Source organism: Leucoraja erinacea, chromosome 18 (assembly GCF_028641065.1).
Source record: "Leucoraja erinacea ecotype New England chromosome 18, Leri_hhj_1, whole genome shotgun sequence".
Lineage (NCBI taxonomy): Eukaryota > Metazoa > Chordata > Chondrichthyes > Rajiformes > Rajidae > Leucoraja > Leucoraja erinaceus.
The window spans coordinates 41,007,287-41,025,563 of record NC_073394.1 but is presented as its reverse complement, the minus strand read 5'-3'; the positions used below and the strand labels follow the sequence as shown (position 1 = coordinate 41,025,563).

The window sequence follows — 18,277 nt, the reverse complement described above, 5'->3', positions numbered from 1 at the left end:
AAATCTATGCCCTCTAATTTTTGATTCCCTTTCCCGTGAAAATATGTGCATTTACCTTATCACGTGGATGTGTTAATTTCAATATTCAAAAAGCAATGCATTGTTTACTCTTAGATGTCTTCTAAGCAAGATAGTTTCTTTGTTGACCTTGGATTCCACAAATTGTTCACGTTGAATGAAGGTCACTTTGTGCAACTGCAACCAATTATCACTGGCCCTGGGACTACCTGGCGGCCAGTTGTCAGCTGTATTCTCCAGGGATTGGTGTTTGGGCCTTGCTGTTCAATATTGATAGTAATGATCTGGAAGCGTGTTTGGAGAATTGCTCAAAGTTGGGAAGCTCTGGATATTTTGTTGTGACTCTGGATAAGAAGAAAATACTGCTTTGTGGAGATACCGATGATGAGGACATGGATGTGCATTTAGCAAATAATATATAGTTACAAGAATCATTTTCCAAATATTAGGCAGCTTACTGAGCAGTGAAGAAACTAGTGCATTCTTCTGGCCAGAGCTGTGCAACCTCATTTTTTTAGCAGAGGAAGCAATAATGTAAACAGCTAAAGTTATTTTGCTTCGTAGAAGATCTCTTCCAATTTGGACCACAGTAATGCTACCAACTATGTACTGATCCAGGCAGCATACCATGATAGGAACTGACAGGAATATCCAGTGCTCCTAATAAGGCTCATGCAGTACCTGCATGTTACTGCTGCTCTTGTATTTCAAAGGTTCAAAGGTTATTTTATTGGTCACATACATCTAGGTGTAATGAAATGCTTCTTGCCAATGCAGCACATAAAGAAAGAATACAAACATAACAGTAATAAAGAAATTTAAACATAAAAACCATCCTCCCACAATGGTTCCCATTATGAGGGAAGGCACAATGTCCAGTCCCCATCCCATGTCCACCCATAGTCGGGCCTATTGAGGCCTCTACAGTTGCCTTTACGGAGGCCCGATGTTCCAGGCCGTACTCGCCGGGTGATGGTGCTCCGGCGTCGGGAGAATCCTCTCAGCGGCTTGGGAACCCTGGAACGGCCGCTTCCCTTACCGGAGACCGCGGCTTCCAAAGCCAACAAGGCCGCGCCGGATGGAGCTCCACCACTGGCGATCTCGGTGAGAGATTCCAGGCTCCCGATGAAAAGTTCAGCGCTGCAGCTGGCCGCTCCATAGTCCCGCAGCTCCGCGATGTTTCATCGGCGGTCTTCAGCTCACCGGAGCTCCAGCGCGGCGACCCGGGCAAGGCATCGCCCGCTCCGCAATAGAGCTCCAGAGCTGTGCCACCGCCGCCGAAGCCGAGGTACTGGGCGGTCCCCTCAGGAAACGCCGCTCCAGGTCCGCTGGTAGGCCGCGAGGATGGGTCCAAAGTGCAGACTAGAGTAAAGCTGCCTCTCCGACCAGGTAGGGACCCTGAAAAGTAGTTTCCCCTTCCTCCCCCCCCCACATAAAAAAGACGAGCTCCAAAAATAAAACATTAAAACTCACTAAAAATTAAAAAAAAAGTGACAATAAACAGCTGCAGGCTGGGCAGCCATACCACACAGGACGGCGCCCCCTCTGGAAGTTGGGGACGTATTTCTGGTTACCCCTGGATTCTTTGTATTTTATCTATATCAGACTGCAAAGTTCCATCCTCTCACAGAGCCCCACTTGCATGTCTTCTCTCAGAACGCCAGTTACAGTGCTCTCTGTAAACTTTTTAAAATGTTGGCTGCATTACCTTGAAACCAGCCTGGTTTTCTTTCCCAGGCTTCATTTGAACTCGGGGTTCAATGGAAAATGTATTATTCCATTTTGTAACACTTAAAGAAAATATGATTTAAATATGTGATGGGGCATTAATGGAATAAAATTTAATGGTCTGAAAAAGTTGCCAGTCAACTAAAATCCCTGACATGCTGGATCAAAGGAGTTTATACTCTTAGATTATGTCCTCATTAGTTGCTGTTTCTGCAATTGGTTTTGTTTGTTTGTCGCATTGTCTATTGTTCTCATTATTTTCTTTATTTTACTAGAAATGGTTTTACAACTTCAAAATAAAATTATAGTCTTACATTTTGCAGCATTTTGAAATGAGATCACGAACGCTTGGTATGTCAGTGTCAACAGATCTGGCACTTTAGCACATGCATAGCAAAGCACAGATACTGAGATGTACTCAATGAGATCTGGCAGCATATCTGCATATGGCTTTCGTGCTTTCTTTACAATTTTCTTCAAAAATAAATCTGGCACTCAATTTGGCATGATAATTTGTTTCACCACCTGCAGCAGTGTTGTTGCTTAACTAAGCAACATTGATAAATGCATCATTTAAATTGTAATTTTCCAGAGCGTTAAGAAGAATATCATTGCCGCCTTTCCTGGTGACGGGCCATTTGCTTTGAAGAAAACTAACAAGTTCAGCAATAATGTGAGTCCCAACAAATTATGTAAAATCAGAATGAGAATGAAAGGGTTAATTTAAAGAAAACAGATGATTAAAATTAAGCTATTAAAATTAAAATTATAACTAACGTTCATTTGATATCATTTTGACAGTGTGAGTCTTCATTTGAATTGACCATTGCAGTTGTGATTATACTGACTTGGACTTTACTGGACTTTTAAACTCCAGCAATAAAGATAAAGACGTAAATTTTCAATCTATGGAATCATTCATTTTTTAATATACGCCTGTGTTTCAAGTTCCATGAGTTAAAATTTAAATTTTGATTTTTTATTATTTGTCCCAAAGATTTTCAAGATTCAGAATGATGTTTGGGTAACTTTGTGATGGAAATACCTATTGTGTTTCATTTGTTAAAACGCATGGCCATGAAACAGTAATATTCAGCACTGATCATTTGTGTTCACTTGTGCTACCCAATTTAAACTGACCCAGTACATAAAAAATTGGATTCTCCGGTTTAAATGATCACCATTAGCAATAGAACATGTGTGTATTGTGTTCTGATTTTGAGTATACAGATCAATTTGGGGGGCTAATTAAAGGAGCTCGTCGGTTGATCCAAAACACCAGGTTTAAATGGGTTAGGCAAGTTAAATATCAATATTGATCTCATAATGGAGTGTCATGTCAACCTAGAATTAGTGATTATACTTTCAATTTGTTTTATCCAGCGTATGATTGGGTCAGATGATTGCTATCTGTAAGGGTAGTTGAGACAGAATTCTCTCATTGCACTGAAGTATGCTCTAAAACATGATCTACAGGTCTATGGGCTAGGAAATAGTATTGGGGTGGCAACTCTTTTAATGACAAGTGCTAACACAATGGTTGAAGAGTTGGCTTCTTTGTTCTAAGTTTCTGTGATTAATTTGTCAAAGCCAGTTTGGAACATCCTTGAGTTCTGAATTGTGCTACATAAATTTAAGTTCTTCCTTTGTTGTTTATGCTATGGATAAAGTCATAGGCAAAGTCTGTAACATACTTTGATGAGTGACTTATTCCTATGCTTCTTCCAATACTGCTTTGAAACAGGGGAGTTGAAATGTGTCTCAGTGAACTAAGAATAACTCTCCTGAAGCTTCCTAACCTCTATTCACTGTGTGCCTTGGCGTCAAGACAATGATTAGAAATGCAGAACATTGGAGATCAGGAAAGTAAAGCTGCATCACTACTTTAGTGCATTATATGCTTTCTGTAGTTCTTGACTGAAGATGCTGGAAACAAAAAGACTTGTTAACTTGAAACCATTTAATCCTACATGTTCCTTCTGTGTCATAATGTAATCTAATAATGTAGATGCATGTAAAATAAGAACCAAATAGAGCTATTAAAGAATGGAGTAGACTTAAAATCATGATTAAAATGATTGTGACAAACTTGTACATCAAGAGTAGCTGCAATAAATGGTATTCAATGCAAGCTTGGATCATGGGATAATAAACACAATTATGGAGAGGTTATAAAGGTTGTGTGGGAGAGTAAAACCTACGGTTGGTATAAATCTATGTGGAAAACCTCAAAGCATGATAACTTCAAAAACATTTAATTAATTTAAAATTATTATTTTTTTAAGTATCAGATTGGTGCCAATATGTTTTCAGTATATCACTAATATTTTCAGGGAGTGGCCTCTGCATTCTTGGCACTTTTCCTCTAATAGACACCTTTCATCTTTATAAAGCAGTTGTGAAGTATACAGTACACGCCCAAGATCTGTGAATCGGTAAAATTAGACCGAAGGATACACCCGATTCAATCCATACATTTGTACATATTAACTGGATATCACCCTCTTCCAGTGTACCAGTAAGCAGTTGTACAGGGTCTTGGTGAGACCACACCTGGAGTATTGTGTACAGTTTGGGTCTTCTAATCTGAGGAAAGACATTCTTGCCATAGAGTGCAGAGAAGGTTCACCAAACTGATTCCTGGGATGTCAGGACTTTCATATGAAGAAAGACTGGATAGACACGGCTTATACTCGCTAGAATTTAGAAGATTGAGGGGGGATCTTATAGCAATTTACAAAATGTTTAAGGGGTTGGACAGGCCAAATGCAGGAAGATTGTTCTCGATGTTGGGGAAGTCCAGAACAAGGGGTCACAGTTTAAGGATAAGGGCTTTCTTTTAGGACCGAGATGAGAAAAAAAAAAAATTCCCACAGTGGTGAGTCTGTGGAATTCTCTGCCACAGAAAGTAGTTGAGGCCAGTTCATTGGCTATATTTAAGAGGGAGTTAGATGTGGCCCTTGTGGATAAAGGGATCAGGGGGTATGGAGAGAAGGCAGGTACAGGATACTGAGTTGGATGATCAGCCATGATCATATTGAATGACGGTGCAGGCTCGAAGGGCCGAATAGCCTACTCCTGCACCTATTTTCTATCTATAGTGTTAATGCCCCTCCAATCTTCCTAAAAAAAATGGATCAATTTAACAAGACACGACTTGTCGATTGTCCTTAATTACAAGTCATTTATATGAGGCACCACAAGGCAGTGTGCTCACCCTCCTGATCAATACCTATGACTGTGTGGCCAGACACAGTTCCAACTTCATCTTTATATTTGATGACAATTCCACTATTGTTGGACGAAATACGGATACTGTTGAGTATAGGAGGGAGATTGAGTCCGATTAAATGGTGCCAGAACAGCAACCTTGCTCTCAACGTCAGTAAGACCAAGGAACTGATTGTTGACTTTAGAAGAGGAAGGCTAAGGATCCATAAACTTGGCTTCTTCAATGGGTCGGTGGTGGATAGTATCAACAACTTCAAGCTCCTGGCTGTGCATATCTCTGAAGATCTATCCTGGACCCAGCACATTGATGCAATCATAAAGACAGTCCATCAATGCCTCTACTTCCTTAAGATTGAGGAGATTTGGTATGTGAATGAATACTCTCTTGAATTTCCAGGGGTGTATGGTAGAGAGCATATTGACCGATTCCATCGCAACTTGACAACATCGACAACTTGATTGCCCAAGAATGAAGGAGATTACAAAAAAATGGTGGACACTGCCCAGTTGATCACGGGTACTGACCTCCCCACCATCGAATTGATCTACAGGAGGTATGGTCTCAAAATGGCAGCCAGCATCGTCAAGGACTAACACCACACTGGCCAGGCACTAATTTCATTCCTGCCATTGGGAAGAAGGTATAGAATTCTGAAGACTAATGTCCAAGTTCAGCAACAGCTTCTTCCTAACAACCACCGCTACAAACTCCAACTAAGCTACAGACTGCCTGCATTGCACGAGGGACTGTGGGCTTTTTTTTGCACTATATTGGGTAATTATTACTTATTATATTATTTATTGAGCACTGTGTTTACAAACCTGTTGTGCTGCTTTGCAAGTAAGAATTTAATCATTCTGTACCGGTGCATTTGACAATAAAACACTCTCTTGCCTCCGATTAACCCATTACCTTCCAAATGGGAGTAAACCCTATCCCGAAGAATTCTCTCCAATAGTTTCCCTACCACTGACATGAGGCTCACCAGCCTATAGTTGCCTGGTTTCTCTCTACTTCCGTTCACAAATAAAGGAAGCTACTCTCCAGTCATCCAGGACCTCGCCTATGGCTAGAGAAGAAGTAGCTCCAGAAATAGTGGATGCATTAGTAATAATCTTTCAAAACTCTTTAGATTCTGGAGTAGTTCCTGAGGACTGGCGGGTAGCAAATGTAACCCGACTTTTTAAGAAGGGAGGGAGAGAAAACGGGGAATTACAGACCAGTTAGTCTAGCATCGGTAGTGGGGGAAACTGCTAGAGTCAGTTATTAAAGATGGGATAGCAGCACATTTGGAAAGTGGTGAAATCATTGGACAAAGTCAGCATGGATTTATGAAAGGTAAATCATGTCTGACGAATCTTATAGAATTTTTCAAGAATGTAACTAGTAGCGTGGATAGGGGAGAACCAGTGGATGTGGTGTATCTAGACTTCCAGAAGGCTTTCGACAAGGCCCCACATAAGAGATTAGTATCCAAACTTAAAGCACACGGCATTGGGGGTTCAGTATTGATGTGGATAGAGAACTGGCTGGCAAACAGGAAGCAAAGAGTAGGAGTAAACGGGTCCTTTTCACAATGACGGGCAATGACTACTGGGGTACCGCAAGGCTCAGTGCTGGGACCCCAGCTATTTACAATATATATTAATGATCTGGATGAGGGAATTGAAGACAATATCTCCAAGTTTGCGGATGACACTAAGCTGGGGGGGGCAGTGTTAGCTGTGAGGAGGATGCAAGGAGACTGCAAGGTGACTTGGATAGGCTGGGTAAGTGGGCAAATGTTTGGCAGATGCAGTATAATGTGGATAAATCTGAGGTTATCCATTTTGGTGGCAAAAACAGGAAAGCAGACTATTATCTAAATGGTGGCCGATTAGGAAAAGGGGAGATGCAGCGAGAGCTGGGTGTCATAGTACACCTGTCATTGAAAGTAGGCATGCAGGTGCAGCAGGCAGTGAAGAAAGCGAATGGTATGTTAGGATTTGAGTATAGGAGCAGGGAGGTTCTACTGCAGTTGTATAGGGTCTTGGTGAGACCACACCTGGAGTTTTGCGTACAGTTTTGGTCTCCAAATCTGAGGAAGGACATTATTGCCATAGAGGGAGTGCAGAGAATGTTCACCAGACTGATTCCTGGGATGTCAGGACTGTCTTATGAAGAAAGACTGGATAGACTTTGTTTATACTCTAGAATTTAGGAGATTGAGAGGGGATCTTATAGAAACTTACAAAATTCTTAAGGGGTTGGACAGGCTAGATGCAGGAAGATTGTTCCCGATGTAACCGTGCATAGTTCCTTGAAGGTGGAATCTTATGTAGATAGGGTGGTAAAGAAAGCTTTTGGTGTGCTGGCCTTTATAAATCAGAGCATTGAGTATAGAAGTTGGGATGTAATGTTAAAATTGTACAAGGCATTGGTGAGGCCAATTTTGGAGTATGGTGCACAATTTAGATCGCCTATTTATAGGAAGGATGTCAACAAAATAGAGAGAGTACAGAGGAGATTTACTAGAATGTTGCCTGGGTTTCAGCAACTAAGTTACAGAGAAAGGTTGAACAAGTTAGGGCTTTATTCTTTGGCGCGCAGAAGGTTCAGAGGGGACTTGATAGAGGTCTTTAAAATGATGAGAGGGATAGACAGAGTTGACGTGGATAAGCTTTTCCCACTGAGAGTAGGGAAGATTCAAACAAGGGGATATGACTTGAGAATTAAGGGACAGAAGTTTAGGGGTAACATGAGGGGGAACTTCTTTACTCAGAGAGTGCTGGCTGTGTGGAATGAGCTTCCAGTGAAGGTGGTGGAGGCAGGTTCGTTTTTATCATTTAAAAATAAATTGGATAGTTATATGGACGGGAAAGGTATGGAGGGTTATGGTCTGAATGCAGGTGTATGGGACTAGGGGAGAATACGTGTTAGGCACGGACTGGAAGGGTCGAGATGGCCTGTTTCCGTGCTGTAATTGTTATATGGTTATGTTGGGGAAGTCCAGGACAAGGGGTCACAGCTTAAGGATAAGGGGGAAATCCTTTAAAACCGAGATGAGAAAAACTTTTTTCACACAGAGAGTGGTGAATCTCTGGAACTCTCTGCCATAGAGGGTAGTTGAGGCTAGTTCATTGGCTATATTTAAGAGGGAGTTAGATGTGGCCCTTGTGGCTAAGGGGATCAGAGGGTATGGAGAGAAGGCAGGTACGGGATACTGAGTTGGATGATCAGCCATGATCATATTGAATGGCGGTGCAGGCTCGAAGGGCCGAATGCCCTACTCCTGCACCTAATTTCTATGTTTTATTGTTTCTAAGAGACAAAGATATTCATCAGACCTCCAGCAATCTCCAGCCTCTCTCAATAACGTGGGATAAATCCCATCAGGACCTGGGGATTTATTCAACTTAATGTTCTTTAAGTGCCCCAACACCACCTCCTCTTTAATCTCAAACTGCCCTTGCATATTAGTTTTCTACAAACTGATCTCACTGTCCTCCATGTCCTTGTCCTTGGTGAAAACGTATATGAAAAGTACTGGTTTATACCTCATCCTCAGACTCCAAGCACACATTGCCGCCTTTATCCTTGAATGATCCTACCTTCTCCCTGGTTATCCTCATGTTTTTGATATTGCTATAAAAAGCTTTGAGATATTATTTAATTCAACTTGTCAAAGCCATTTTGTGACCCCTTTGGCCCTTCTAATCCACTGCTTGAGTTCTACCCTCCTCTCTTTATATTCCTCGAAGGCCTGGTTTGATTCTAACCTCTTAAATCTTTCATGCACTTCCTTTTGCTTTTTGACCAAATTTACGAGCTCTTGGTCATCCAAATTGCCCTTACTTTGCCATCCTAATCTCTCCTCCGTACTAGAACATGCCAGTTCTGAACATTGATCAACTGATCATTAAGCAACTCTCATGTCAGATGTGGACTTACTCACCAACAATTTCTCCTAGTCTACCCTCCCAAGCTCCTGCTTAATAACATTATGGTTTGCCATACTCCACTTAGCATCTTCCTGCAAGGTCCAGCCTTTTCCCTATTTAAAACAATCCTAAAATTTATAGAGTTATGATCACTACCTCCAAAATGCTCTTCCACTGAGGCTAGGCTTATTTCCCAACTCAAGGTCCAGTATGTTCCCTACTCGTGTTGGACTATCCACGTAATGTTTCAATAAACCTTCTTGGATGCACCTCACCAAATCTGCCCCAGATAAGCCTTGGACACTGAGCAAGTCCCGGTCAATATTGGGAAAGTTAAAATCATTCACTAATCTGAATCCCCGACCTGAAACATCACCTATTCGTACTCTCCAGAGACGCTGCCTGACCCTGTCGTGTTACTTTAGCACTTTGTGTCCTTTTAGGTAAACCACCATCTGTATTTCCTTGTTTCTACACTATGACAACCCTGTTGGCATCTTTCGATAATCTGTCTGCATATCTGTTCCTCTATCTCTTGTTTGCTATTTGGGGCCTGGAGAACAATTCCATTAGAGTGCTTGCACCTATCATATTTGTAAGCTCCACTCATACCACCTCAGTGACTGGCCATCCAATATGTCCTTTTTGAATGCCACCGTGCCAATCTTCGTGATCAGTAAAGCACCATGACTTTTCTGCCTCCGCTCGATCATGTTTGAAAGATTGAAACCTTAACACTGAGCTGCCAGTTATGTCCCCCCCGCAACCACATTTCTACAATGGCCACAACATCATAATCCCAAGCATCAATCCAGGGTCTAAGTTTATCTGCTTTCTCCATAATATGCCTTGCATTTGAAATAAACACACTTCAACTCATCAGCGTCCTAACCTCTACTTTCCCATCACTCCTTCCAATTTATGGCCTACTACTGTTTCCCAGCTTGCCTCTCTAGTTTAAACGTTCCTGAGTAAACCTCCCTACAAGGATACTGGCTTCCCTCCAGGTCAGATGCAACCTTGTCCAGATCACCTCTGCTCGAGATGAGATCCCAATGGTCTAAAAATGTGAATCCCTGCCTCCTGCGCCAACTCCTGGCCCATGCATTCGTCTGCCCTATCTTCCCATTTCTACTCTCACTGGTATGTGGCACTGGAAGTAATCCAGATATTACTATTCTTGGTGTCCTGCATTTTAATCTTCTGCCTAACTCCCTATGTTCACTTTACAGGATCTCATTTATTTTCCTCCCCATGTCAAATGTGCCAACCTGCACAACTTCCAGCTGCTTCCCCACCCAGTGAGAATGTTCTGCAACTGCACTGAGACATCCTGGACCCTGGCACCACAGAGTCTTGTTTGCTGCCACAGGGTCTCCTATCTATGCCCCTAGTCTTCTATCACTGTGGTTCTGACTTTTCCCTTCCCCGCTGTGCCTCAGAGCCAGGCCCGACACTGCAGACTACTACTGCTGCTCTCTTCTGACCGGTCCTCCGCCATAACAGTATCCAAAACCTATTGTTGAGGGAAACGTCCCCAGGGGATTCCGGCATCTTCTGCCTACTGTTATTGTAACAAAAGGAAAAGACTGAGATTAATAATGGGAGCTCTGTGATTTGCATAACCATTTATGCAGACCATTGAAAAGTGCAGTTGGGAATTTTTTAATTTTTTTAAATATACTAATTTTTCAGGACCTGCCCATTCATGTCCATCTCTAATTGCCTTGGAGGAGTCCTCCCATAGCATTGTTGGGAGGGAGTTCCAGAATTTAGATACTTTTCAGCAATGGATTAATCATTGTACATGATACCGTCACTGTGCATTAATGGTGCAGGGAAGACATGCTCCTGATGTGCACTTTCCAGGCAAATTGTTTGCTCCAGGATACCCAGGCTATGTTCTGCACTGCAGCAACTGTGCCTTGTGGATGGGCTCATTGGATGTCTGGTTCATGGTGGACGCCAGAGTGGTGGATTTGCGATGGTATATGTCAAAGTTGGTGGCTAGACTCTTGTTGGAGATGGTCAATATCTGACATTTTTGGGATGTAAATGTTACTTATTAGTTTGGAGCCTAAGCCAGAATATTTTTAGTTCCTTGCGTTGTGCAGGCATGGACTGTTTCTTTTGCTGAGGAGTTACAAATGGATTTGAACATTTTATAATTATCAGTTCATTTTCAGTACAGTTTTCCTTTATCACCAAACAAACCATTTTTGATGTGTTATGAAAAGGTCATTGACATAGCAGTTGAAGATGATTAGAGGAATCCTGCCCTGAAGAGGTCTTGCAGTTCCGTCTGGGATTGGAATGATGGATTTGCAGCACCCACTGTCATCTTTCATCGCCTGAGGCATGATACTGAGCCTGGAGTGTTTGTTGCAGTTGATGCTCATTGTTCCCAGTGTTATCAGGGATCCTTGATGCCACCTTTGGTTCGATGCTGCCTTGATGCCAAGAGCACTCAGTCTCCCATCACGTCAGGTGAGATGTTGTGAGGATGACATTGATGCGATAATGATGTCATTGAGAATAAATAATGAAGATTGTACATTGCCTCCAGAAGCTGTCTGTCAGAAATGAAGGAAAAGTATGCAGTGTGACCAACAGCATAATTGGCTGTTTGACTGACTTTGGAGGGGGAGAGAGAGGAAATGCAAAAATGGAATATGCCTGGAAGTGTTCAGGCTGATCTCCAATGGTCATTATTTGGTTAACCATATAATCATATAACAATTACAGCACGGAAACAGGCCATCTCGACCCTTCTAGTCCGTGCCGAACACATAATCTCCCCTAGTCCCATATACCTGCGCTCAGACCATAACCCTCCATTCCCTTCCCATCCATATAACTATCCAATTTATTTTTAAATGATAAAAACGAACCTGCCTCCACCACCTTCACTGGAAGCTCATTCCACACAGCTACCACTCTCTGAGTAAAGAAAATGGTGGATGGTTGTTTGTCAGGTTGGAGGCCAGTGACGAGTAGGGTGCCACAGGGATCTGTGTTGGGTCCACTGTTGTTTGTCATGTACATCAATGATCTTAATCCATTTTTATATTTCTTATCCACTTTTATATTTCTCAAAAGTGTCAGTACTTCCTCTTCTTTGATCCTCATAGTTTCCATTGCTACTCTACTTGTTTCCCTTACCTCACATAATTCAATATCCTTCTCCTTGGTGAATACCGAAGAAAAGAAACTGTTCAATATCTCCCCCATCTCTTTTGGCTCTGCAGATAGTTGTCCACCCTGACTCTCTAAAGGACCAATTTTATCCCTCGTTATCCTTTTGCTATTAATATAGCTGTAGAAACCCTTCGGATTTACTTTTACCTTACTTGCCATAGCAACCTCATATCTTCTTTTAGCTTTTCTAATTTCTTTCTTAAGATTCTTTTTACATTTTTTATACTCCTCAAGGTTAGAGTAATCTAACGTTCTATAAATGGCATTATTGCACACATTTGACACAAATAGTCAAATTTCTAGGTGCTAACGTCAATTCTTACAAAAATGAGCTTTATACCTGTATTATTCTATTGTTGTTGTCGGCTGGAGGAGGGGGAGGGTGGGAGAACAAATGTGTAATTAGTGATACATGTAAAGGGTTGCTTGGAGATTGGTTTACAGAATGTAGAGAAAGGTATTTTCCACGGCAGATTGCCCCCTCATGCTATTGGGTAAAAATGAGTTCTACAAATGTTCCCCTGTGCTGTGGAAACTAAAGTCCGTGACCGCTGCTGCCAATAATTATCTTTAAAGTGAAATTGTTTTACTTGCTGCATATAATTTAATAAAGTCATATTTAGGACTTAAATGCGGGTCTGAAAGGTAAAACTACAAAACCTCTCGACAATACAAAGAATGAAATTATGGCAAACTTTGAAACTTGCACCATTTAGGCAGGTGAAATGAGCAGATATGTGACTGATGCAAAGAAATGCAGGATGATTTATTTAAGCAGGAATATCAAGACATAATAACTAAATTGTATAATTTCAAAGGAGCTGCAGGAAGTGAAAGTATCTTCATAAATCTTTGATTGCGGCATGGTAACCTGATGATTCTGGACTTCAAAAGTAGAAACATCAGAAAAGCAGAGAAGGGCATGCTGAACCTTGAGAAAAAAATTGGTTTGCTGATAAATTTCATTAAAGATTTGTCCTGGTCCAACCACATTGATGTTATGGCCAAGCAAGCACGGTAACACCTCTACTTCTTCAAAAGGCTAAGGAAATTCAGCCTGTCTCCAATGAGTCTTACTAATTTCTACAGATGCACTGCAGACAGCATCATACTGGAATGTGTCAATTGCAGAGTTGTAAATACAGCCCAATCCATCACACAAACCAATCTCCTTCAATGCTTCATGATACTTTATTGTCACATGTACAGTGAAATGCTTTGTTTTGCATACAACCCAGTAAAACCATGTAGAAACATAGAAAATAGGTGCAGGAGTAGGCCATTCGGCCATTCGAGCCTGCACCGCCATTCAATACGATCATGGCTGATCATCCAACTCAGATTCCTATACCTGCTTTCTCTCCATACCCCCTGATCCATTTAGCCACAAAGGCCACATCTAACACCCGCTTAAATATAGCCAATGAACTGGCCTCAACGACATTCTGTGGCAGAGAATTCCAGAGATTCACCACTCTCTGTGTAAAAAATGTTTTTCTCGTCTCAGTCCTAAAAGATTTCCTCTTTATCCTTGAACTGTGACCCCTTGTTCTGGACTTCCCCAACATCGGGAACAATCTTCCTGCATCTAGCCTGTCCAATCCCTTAAGAATTTTGTAAGTTTCTATAAGATCCCCCCTCAATCTTCTAAATTCTAGCGAGTACAAGCCGAGTCTATCCAGTCTTTCTTCATATGAAAGTCCTGATATCCCAGGAATCAGTCTGGTGAACCTTCTCTGTACTCCCTCTATGGCAAGAATGTCCATCCTTAGATTAGGAGACCAAAACTGTACGCAATACTCCAGATGTGGTTTCACCAAGACTCTGTACAACTGCAGTAGAACCTCCCTGCTCCTATACTCAAATCCTTTTGCTATGAATGCTAACATACCATTCGCTTTCTTCACTGCCTGCTGCACCTGCAGGCCTACTTTCAATGACTGGTGTACCATGACACACAGGTCTCGTTGCATCTCCCCTTTTCCTAATCGGCCACCATTCAGGTAATAGTCTACTTTCCTGTTTTTGCCACCAAAGTGGATAACCTCACATTTATCCACATTATACTGCATCTGCCATGCATTTGCCCACTGACCCAGCCTATCCAAGTCATCTTGCAGCCTCCTAGCATCCTCCTCACAGCTAACACTGCCCCCCAGCTTCATGTCATCCGCAAACTTGGAGATGTTCCATTCAATTCCCTCGACCAAATCATTAATATATATTGTAAATAGCTGGTGTCCCAGCACTGAGCCTTGCGGTACCTCACTAGTCACTGCCTGCCATTCTGAAAAGGACCCGTTTATTCCTACTCTTTGCTTCCTATCTGCCAGCCAGTTCTCTATCCACATCAATACTGAACACCCAATACCATGTGCTTTAAGTTTGTATACTAATCTCTTATGTAGGACCTTGTCGAAAGCCTTCTGAAAGTCCAGATATACCACATCCACTGGTTCTCCCTTATCCACTCTACTAGTTACATCCGTCGAAACATTCTATAAGATTCGTCAGACATGATTTGTCCAATGATTTCACCACTTTCCAAATGTGCTGCTATCCCATTTTTAATAACTGACTAGCATTTTCCCCACTACCGATGTTAGACTAACTGGTCTGTAATTCCCCGTTTTCTCTCCCTCCCTTTTTTAAAAAGTGGGGTTACATTAGCTACCATCCAATCCTCAGGAACTACTCCAGAATCTAAAGAGTTTTGAAAAATTATCACTAATGCATCCACTATTTCTGGGGATACTTTCTTAAGTACTCTGGGATGCAGCCTGTCTGGCCCTGGGGATTTATCGGCCTTTAATCCATTCAATTTACCTAACACCACTTCCCGTCTAACCTGGATTTTGCTCAGTTCCTCCATCTCATTTGACACCCGGTCCCCTGCTATTTCCGGCAGATTAATTAAGTCTTCCTTAGTGAAGACAGAACCAAAGTAGTTATTCAATTGGTCTGCCATGTCCTTGTTACCCATGATCAATTCACCTGTTTCTGCAAGGGACCTACATTTGTTTTAACTAATCTTTTTCGCTTCACATATCTATAAAAACGTTTGCAGTCAGTTTTTATGTTCCCTGCCAGTTTTCTTTCATAATCTATTTTCCCTTTCCTAATTAAGCCCTTTGTCCTCCTCTGCTGGACTCTGAATTTCTCCCAGTCCTCTGTTAGGCTGCTTTTTCTGGCTAATTTGTATGCTTCATCCTTTGTTTTGATACTATCCCTGATTTCCCTTGTTATCCACTACCTTCCCTGATTTATTATTTTACCAAACTGGGATGAACAATTGTTGTAGTTCATCCATGCAGCTTTTAAATGCTTTCCATTGCATATCCACCGTCAACCCTTGAATCAATTGCCAGTCTATCTTGGCCAATTCACGTCTCATACCCTCAAAGTTAGCTTTCTTTAAGTTCAGAACCCTTGTTTCTGAATTAACAATGTCACTCTCCATCCTAATGAAGAACTCAACCATATTATGGTCACTCTTCTCCAAGGGGCCACGCACAACAAGACTGCTAACTAACCCTTCCTCATTACTCAATACCCAGTCTAGAATAGCCTGCTCTCTCGTTGGTTCCTCTACATGTTGGTTTAGAAATCTATCCCGCATACATTCCAAGAAATCCTCTTCCTCAGCACCCCTCCCAATTTGATTCACCCAATCTATATGTAGATTGAAGTCACCCATTATAACTGTTTTACCTTTGTTGCACGCATTTCTAATTTCCTGTTTGATGCCATCCCCAATTCCACTACTACTGTTAGGTGGCCTGTACACAACTCCCACTAGCGTTTTCTGCCCCTTAGTGTTTTGCAGCTCTACCCATATTGATTTCACATCCTCCAAGCTAATGTCCTTCCTTTCTATTGCATTAATCTTCTCTAACCAGCAACGCTACCCCACCTCCTTTTCCTTTCTGTCTATCCCTCCTGAATATTGAATATCCCTGGATGTTCAGCTCCCAGCCTTGGTCACCCTGGAGCCATGTCTCCATGATCCCAACCATATTATAGTCATTAATAGCTATCTGCACATTCAACTCATCCACCTTATTACGAATGATCCTTGCATTGAGACACAAAGCCTTCCGGTTTGTTTTTACAACACTCTTACTCCTTATACAATTATGTTGAAAAATGCCCCTTTTTGATTTTTGCCCTGGATTTGTCTGCCTGCCACTTTTACTTTTCACCTTGTTACCTATTAATTCTACCTTCATTTTACACCCCTCTGTCTCTCTGCTCACACATTTAAGAAACCCACCACCTCTTATTCTCTGTTTATTATATTTGTCTTCTTCCCCCCCCCCCCCCCACATGTTGGGTCTGAGTGCTTCCCTTCTCTGCCTCCTGCCTCACACACTGTAGCATAGCTCTCCTAGGCAGTACACAACTGTCTGCATCAATGCCACAAAGGTTAACTGAACAGTCCTATCTACTTCCTGATGCTGCATGTGGTTGCAGCCCACACCCCCCACACCCCCCAGCAAATCATTCTCAGCGTCATCCAATCAAATCAAATAATACTATACATAAATACAATCAAGCCAAACTCAGGTACAATAGATGGAGCAAAAGGGAGGAAACAGAGTGCAGAATATAATAGTAAGATTAAACAAGAACTTACCAGTTTGAAGTTTGATCTGTATTTTATGAGGAGTTACGATGAGGGATTACGTGAAGAAGCCCGCCAGGACGCATGCGTGTCATTCTTCAAAGCAGCGGTGTGAAATCACAAATAACTGTAATGACTAAACATAGTAAGATTAGAGAAGAGATACCAGTTAAGTATATGATCAAGGGTGGGAGCGGAGGGCACGTAACCCCTCATCGTAACTCCTCATAAAATACAGATCAAACTTCAAACTGGTAACTTCTCGTTTAATCTTACTATTTTACTTCGGAGTCACGTGAGTGACTACGTGAAGATTTTAAAGCTCTGTGATTTCATGCCGTGGAAACGAGTCCATGCATCACGACTGCCTTGATGACTAGGAGGAATTGTGTTAACATAATTTGGACATGAATTCGACATTGAAATCATAAAATTTATTAACACAAAATTATAACCCCTTTTTATGGGTTTAAATTAATTTCCAGAACTTAAAATTGTTTCTGCAAACGTTCCAGGTTTCATTACTTGTTTGTTGTAAAATAATTGGAATGTTTTTTCCCCCCAGACCATCCTGCTGCCTTGAGCATTTGGTCCATTGGTACATCCAACTGTATCGCTGCCGATGTAGCTGCAGCCCTGGTGGAATGAGATTTTAAAATATTAGTATCCACCCCAGCCTGTGTTAGCACCTGTTTCAGCCTGCCTCTTAGGATTTTCGTTTTCTCCATGTATAATGACAGATGTCTTACTATACACAGACGGTCATCTGTTGGGTATGACCTAAATTGCATATTGAGGCCTGCTGATCCCTGTCTGTTCTGCTTTACTAGCTCATAGATATGAAACGTAATATTTTCTGTTGAGGAAGTCATGTTGTCCAGTCTTAGTTTATGCAGTGACTGTACCCTCTGTGCCGTGACCAATGCCATTAGCATGACTATTTTTAATGTCAGTCTGTGTACGGACAGAGCTGTTGCTGGAGACCAATTCCTGAGCATCTTCAGGACAATACTTACATCCCATATTTGGGAGTACTTGGTTCTTGGGGGAATTAGTATTAAAAATTCCCCTCATAAGTTGTGTTAACAGTGGGTGTATCCCAACAGAGTAACGCTCTGTCCCCTGCCATAGGTAAGTCGATAGGGCACTTCTGGCACAGTTGATGGCACTGTAACTGAGCCCCCCATCATAGTGGAGGCCTGCCAGATATTCCAGAACAGACGGGATGTTCATGTCTCTGTAGGTGATGTTGTTTTTTATGGCAGTACATCTCCCACTTCCTGATATAGACCAGATACTGTTTTTTGGTTGACTGTCTTTGGGCCGTCGCGATCATGTTCACTGTTCGGCCCGTCAGTCCCAGTTGTAGTAGAGGTGTTTTTAAACTCTACAAATTAATGTTCAAATGTTTATGGCATGGGTGGCTATCCCTTGTTATGGGATGTAGCAATAAATCTGGTCTATGTGGGATGGTGATACATGGTTCTAATACCATGTTTAATACCATTGGGAACCATGGTTGAGTAGGCCAATCGGGTACTACCAAAATACCAGACG

General features: G+C 41.9%; 1 protein-coding gene across 12 annotated transcripts in view; it reads left to right on the top strand.

The window, feature by feature from the left end:
- stk33 (serine/threonine kinase 33) overlaps positions 1 to 18,277 on the top strand; it is a 149,963-nt gene that overhangs the window by 118,601 nt on the left and 13,085 nt on the right. For 10 of the 12 annotated variants that reach the window (XM_055649914.1, XM_055649907.1, XM_055649912.1 and 7 more), the window contains one exon: positions 2,339 to 2,419. The exons of 1 other annotated variant lie outside the window; for it this stretch is intronic. In XM_055649914.1, coding sequence (XP_055505889.1) covers positions 2,339 to 2,419 — 81 coding nt within the window. Of the gene's footprint in view, positions 1 to 2,338; positions 2,420 to 3,490; positions 3,846 to 18,277 lie in introns of those variants that run through there. One more of the 12 variants, XM_055649916.1, reaches the window with a different exon arrangement.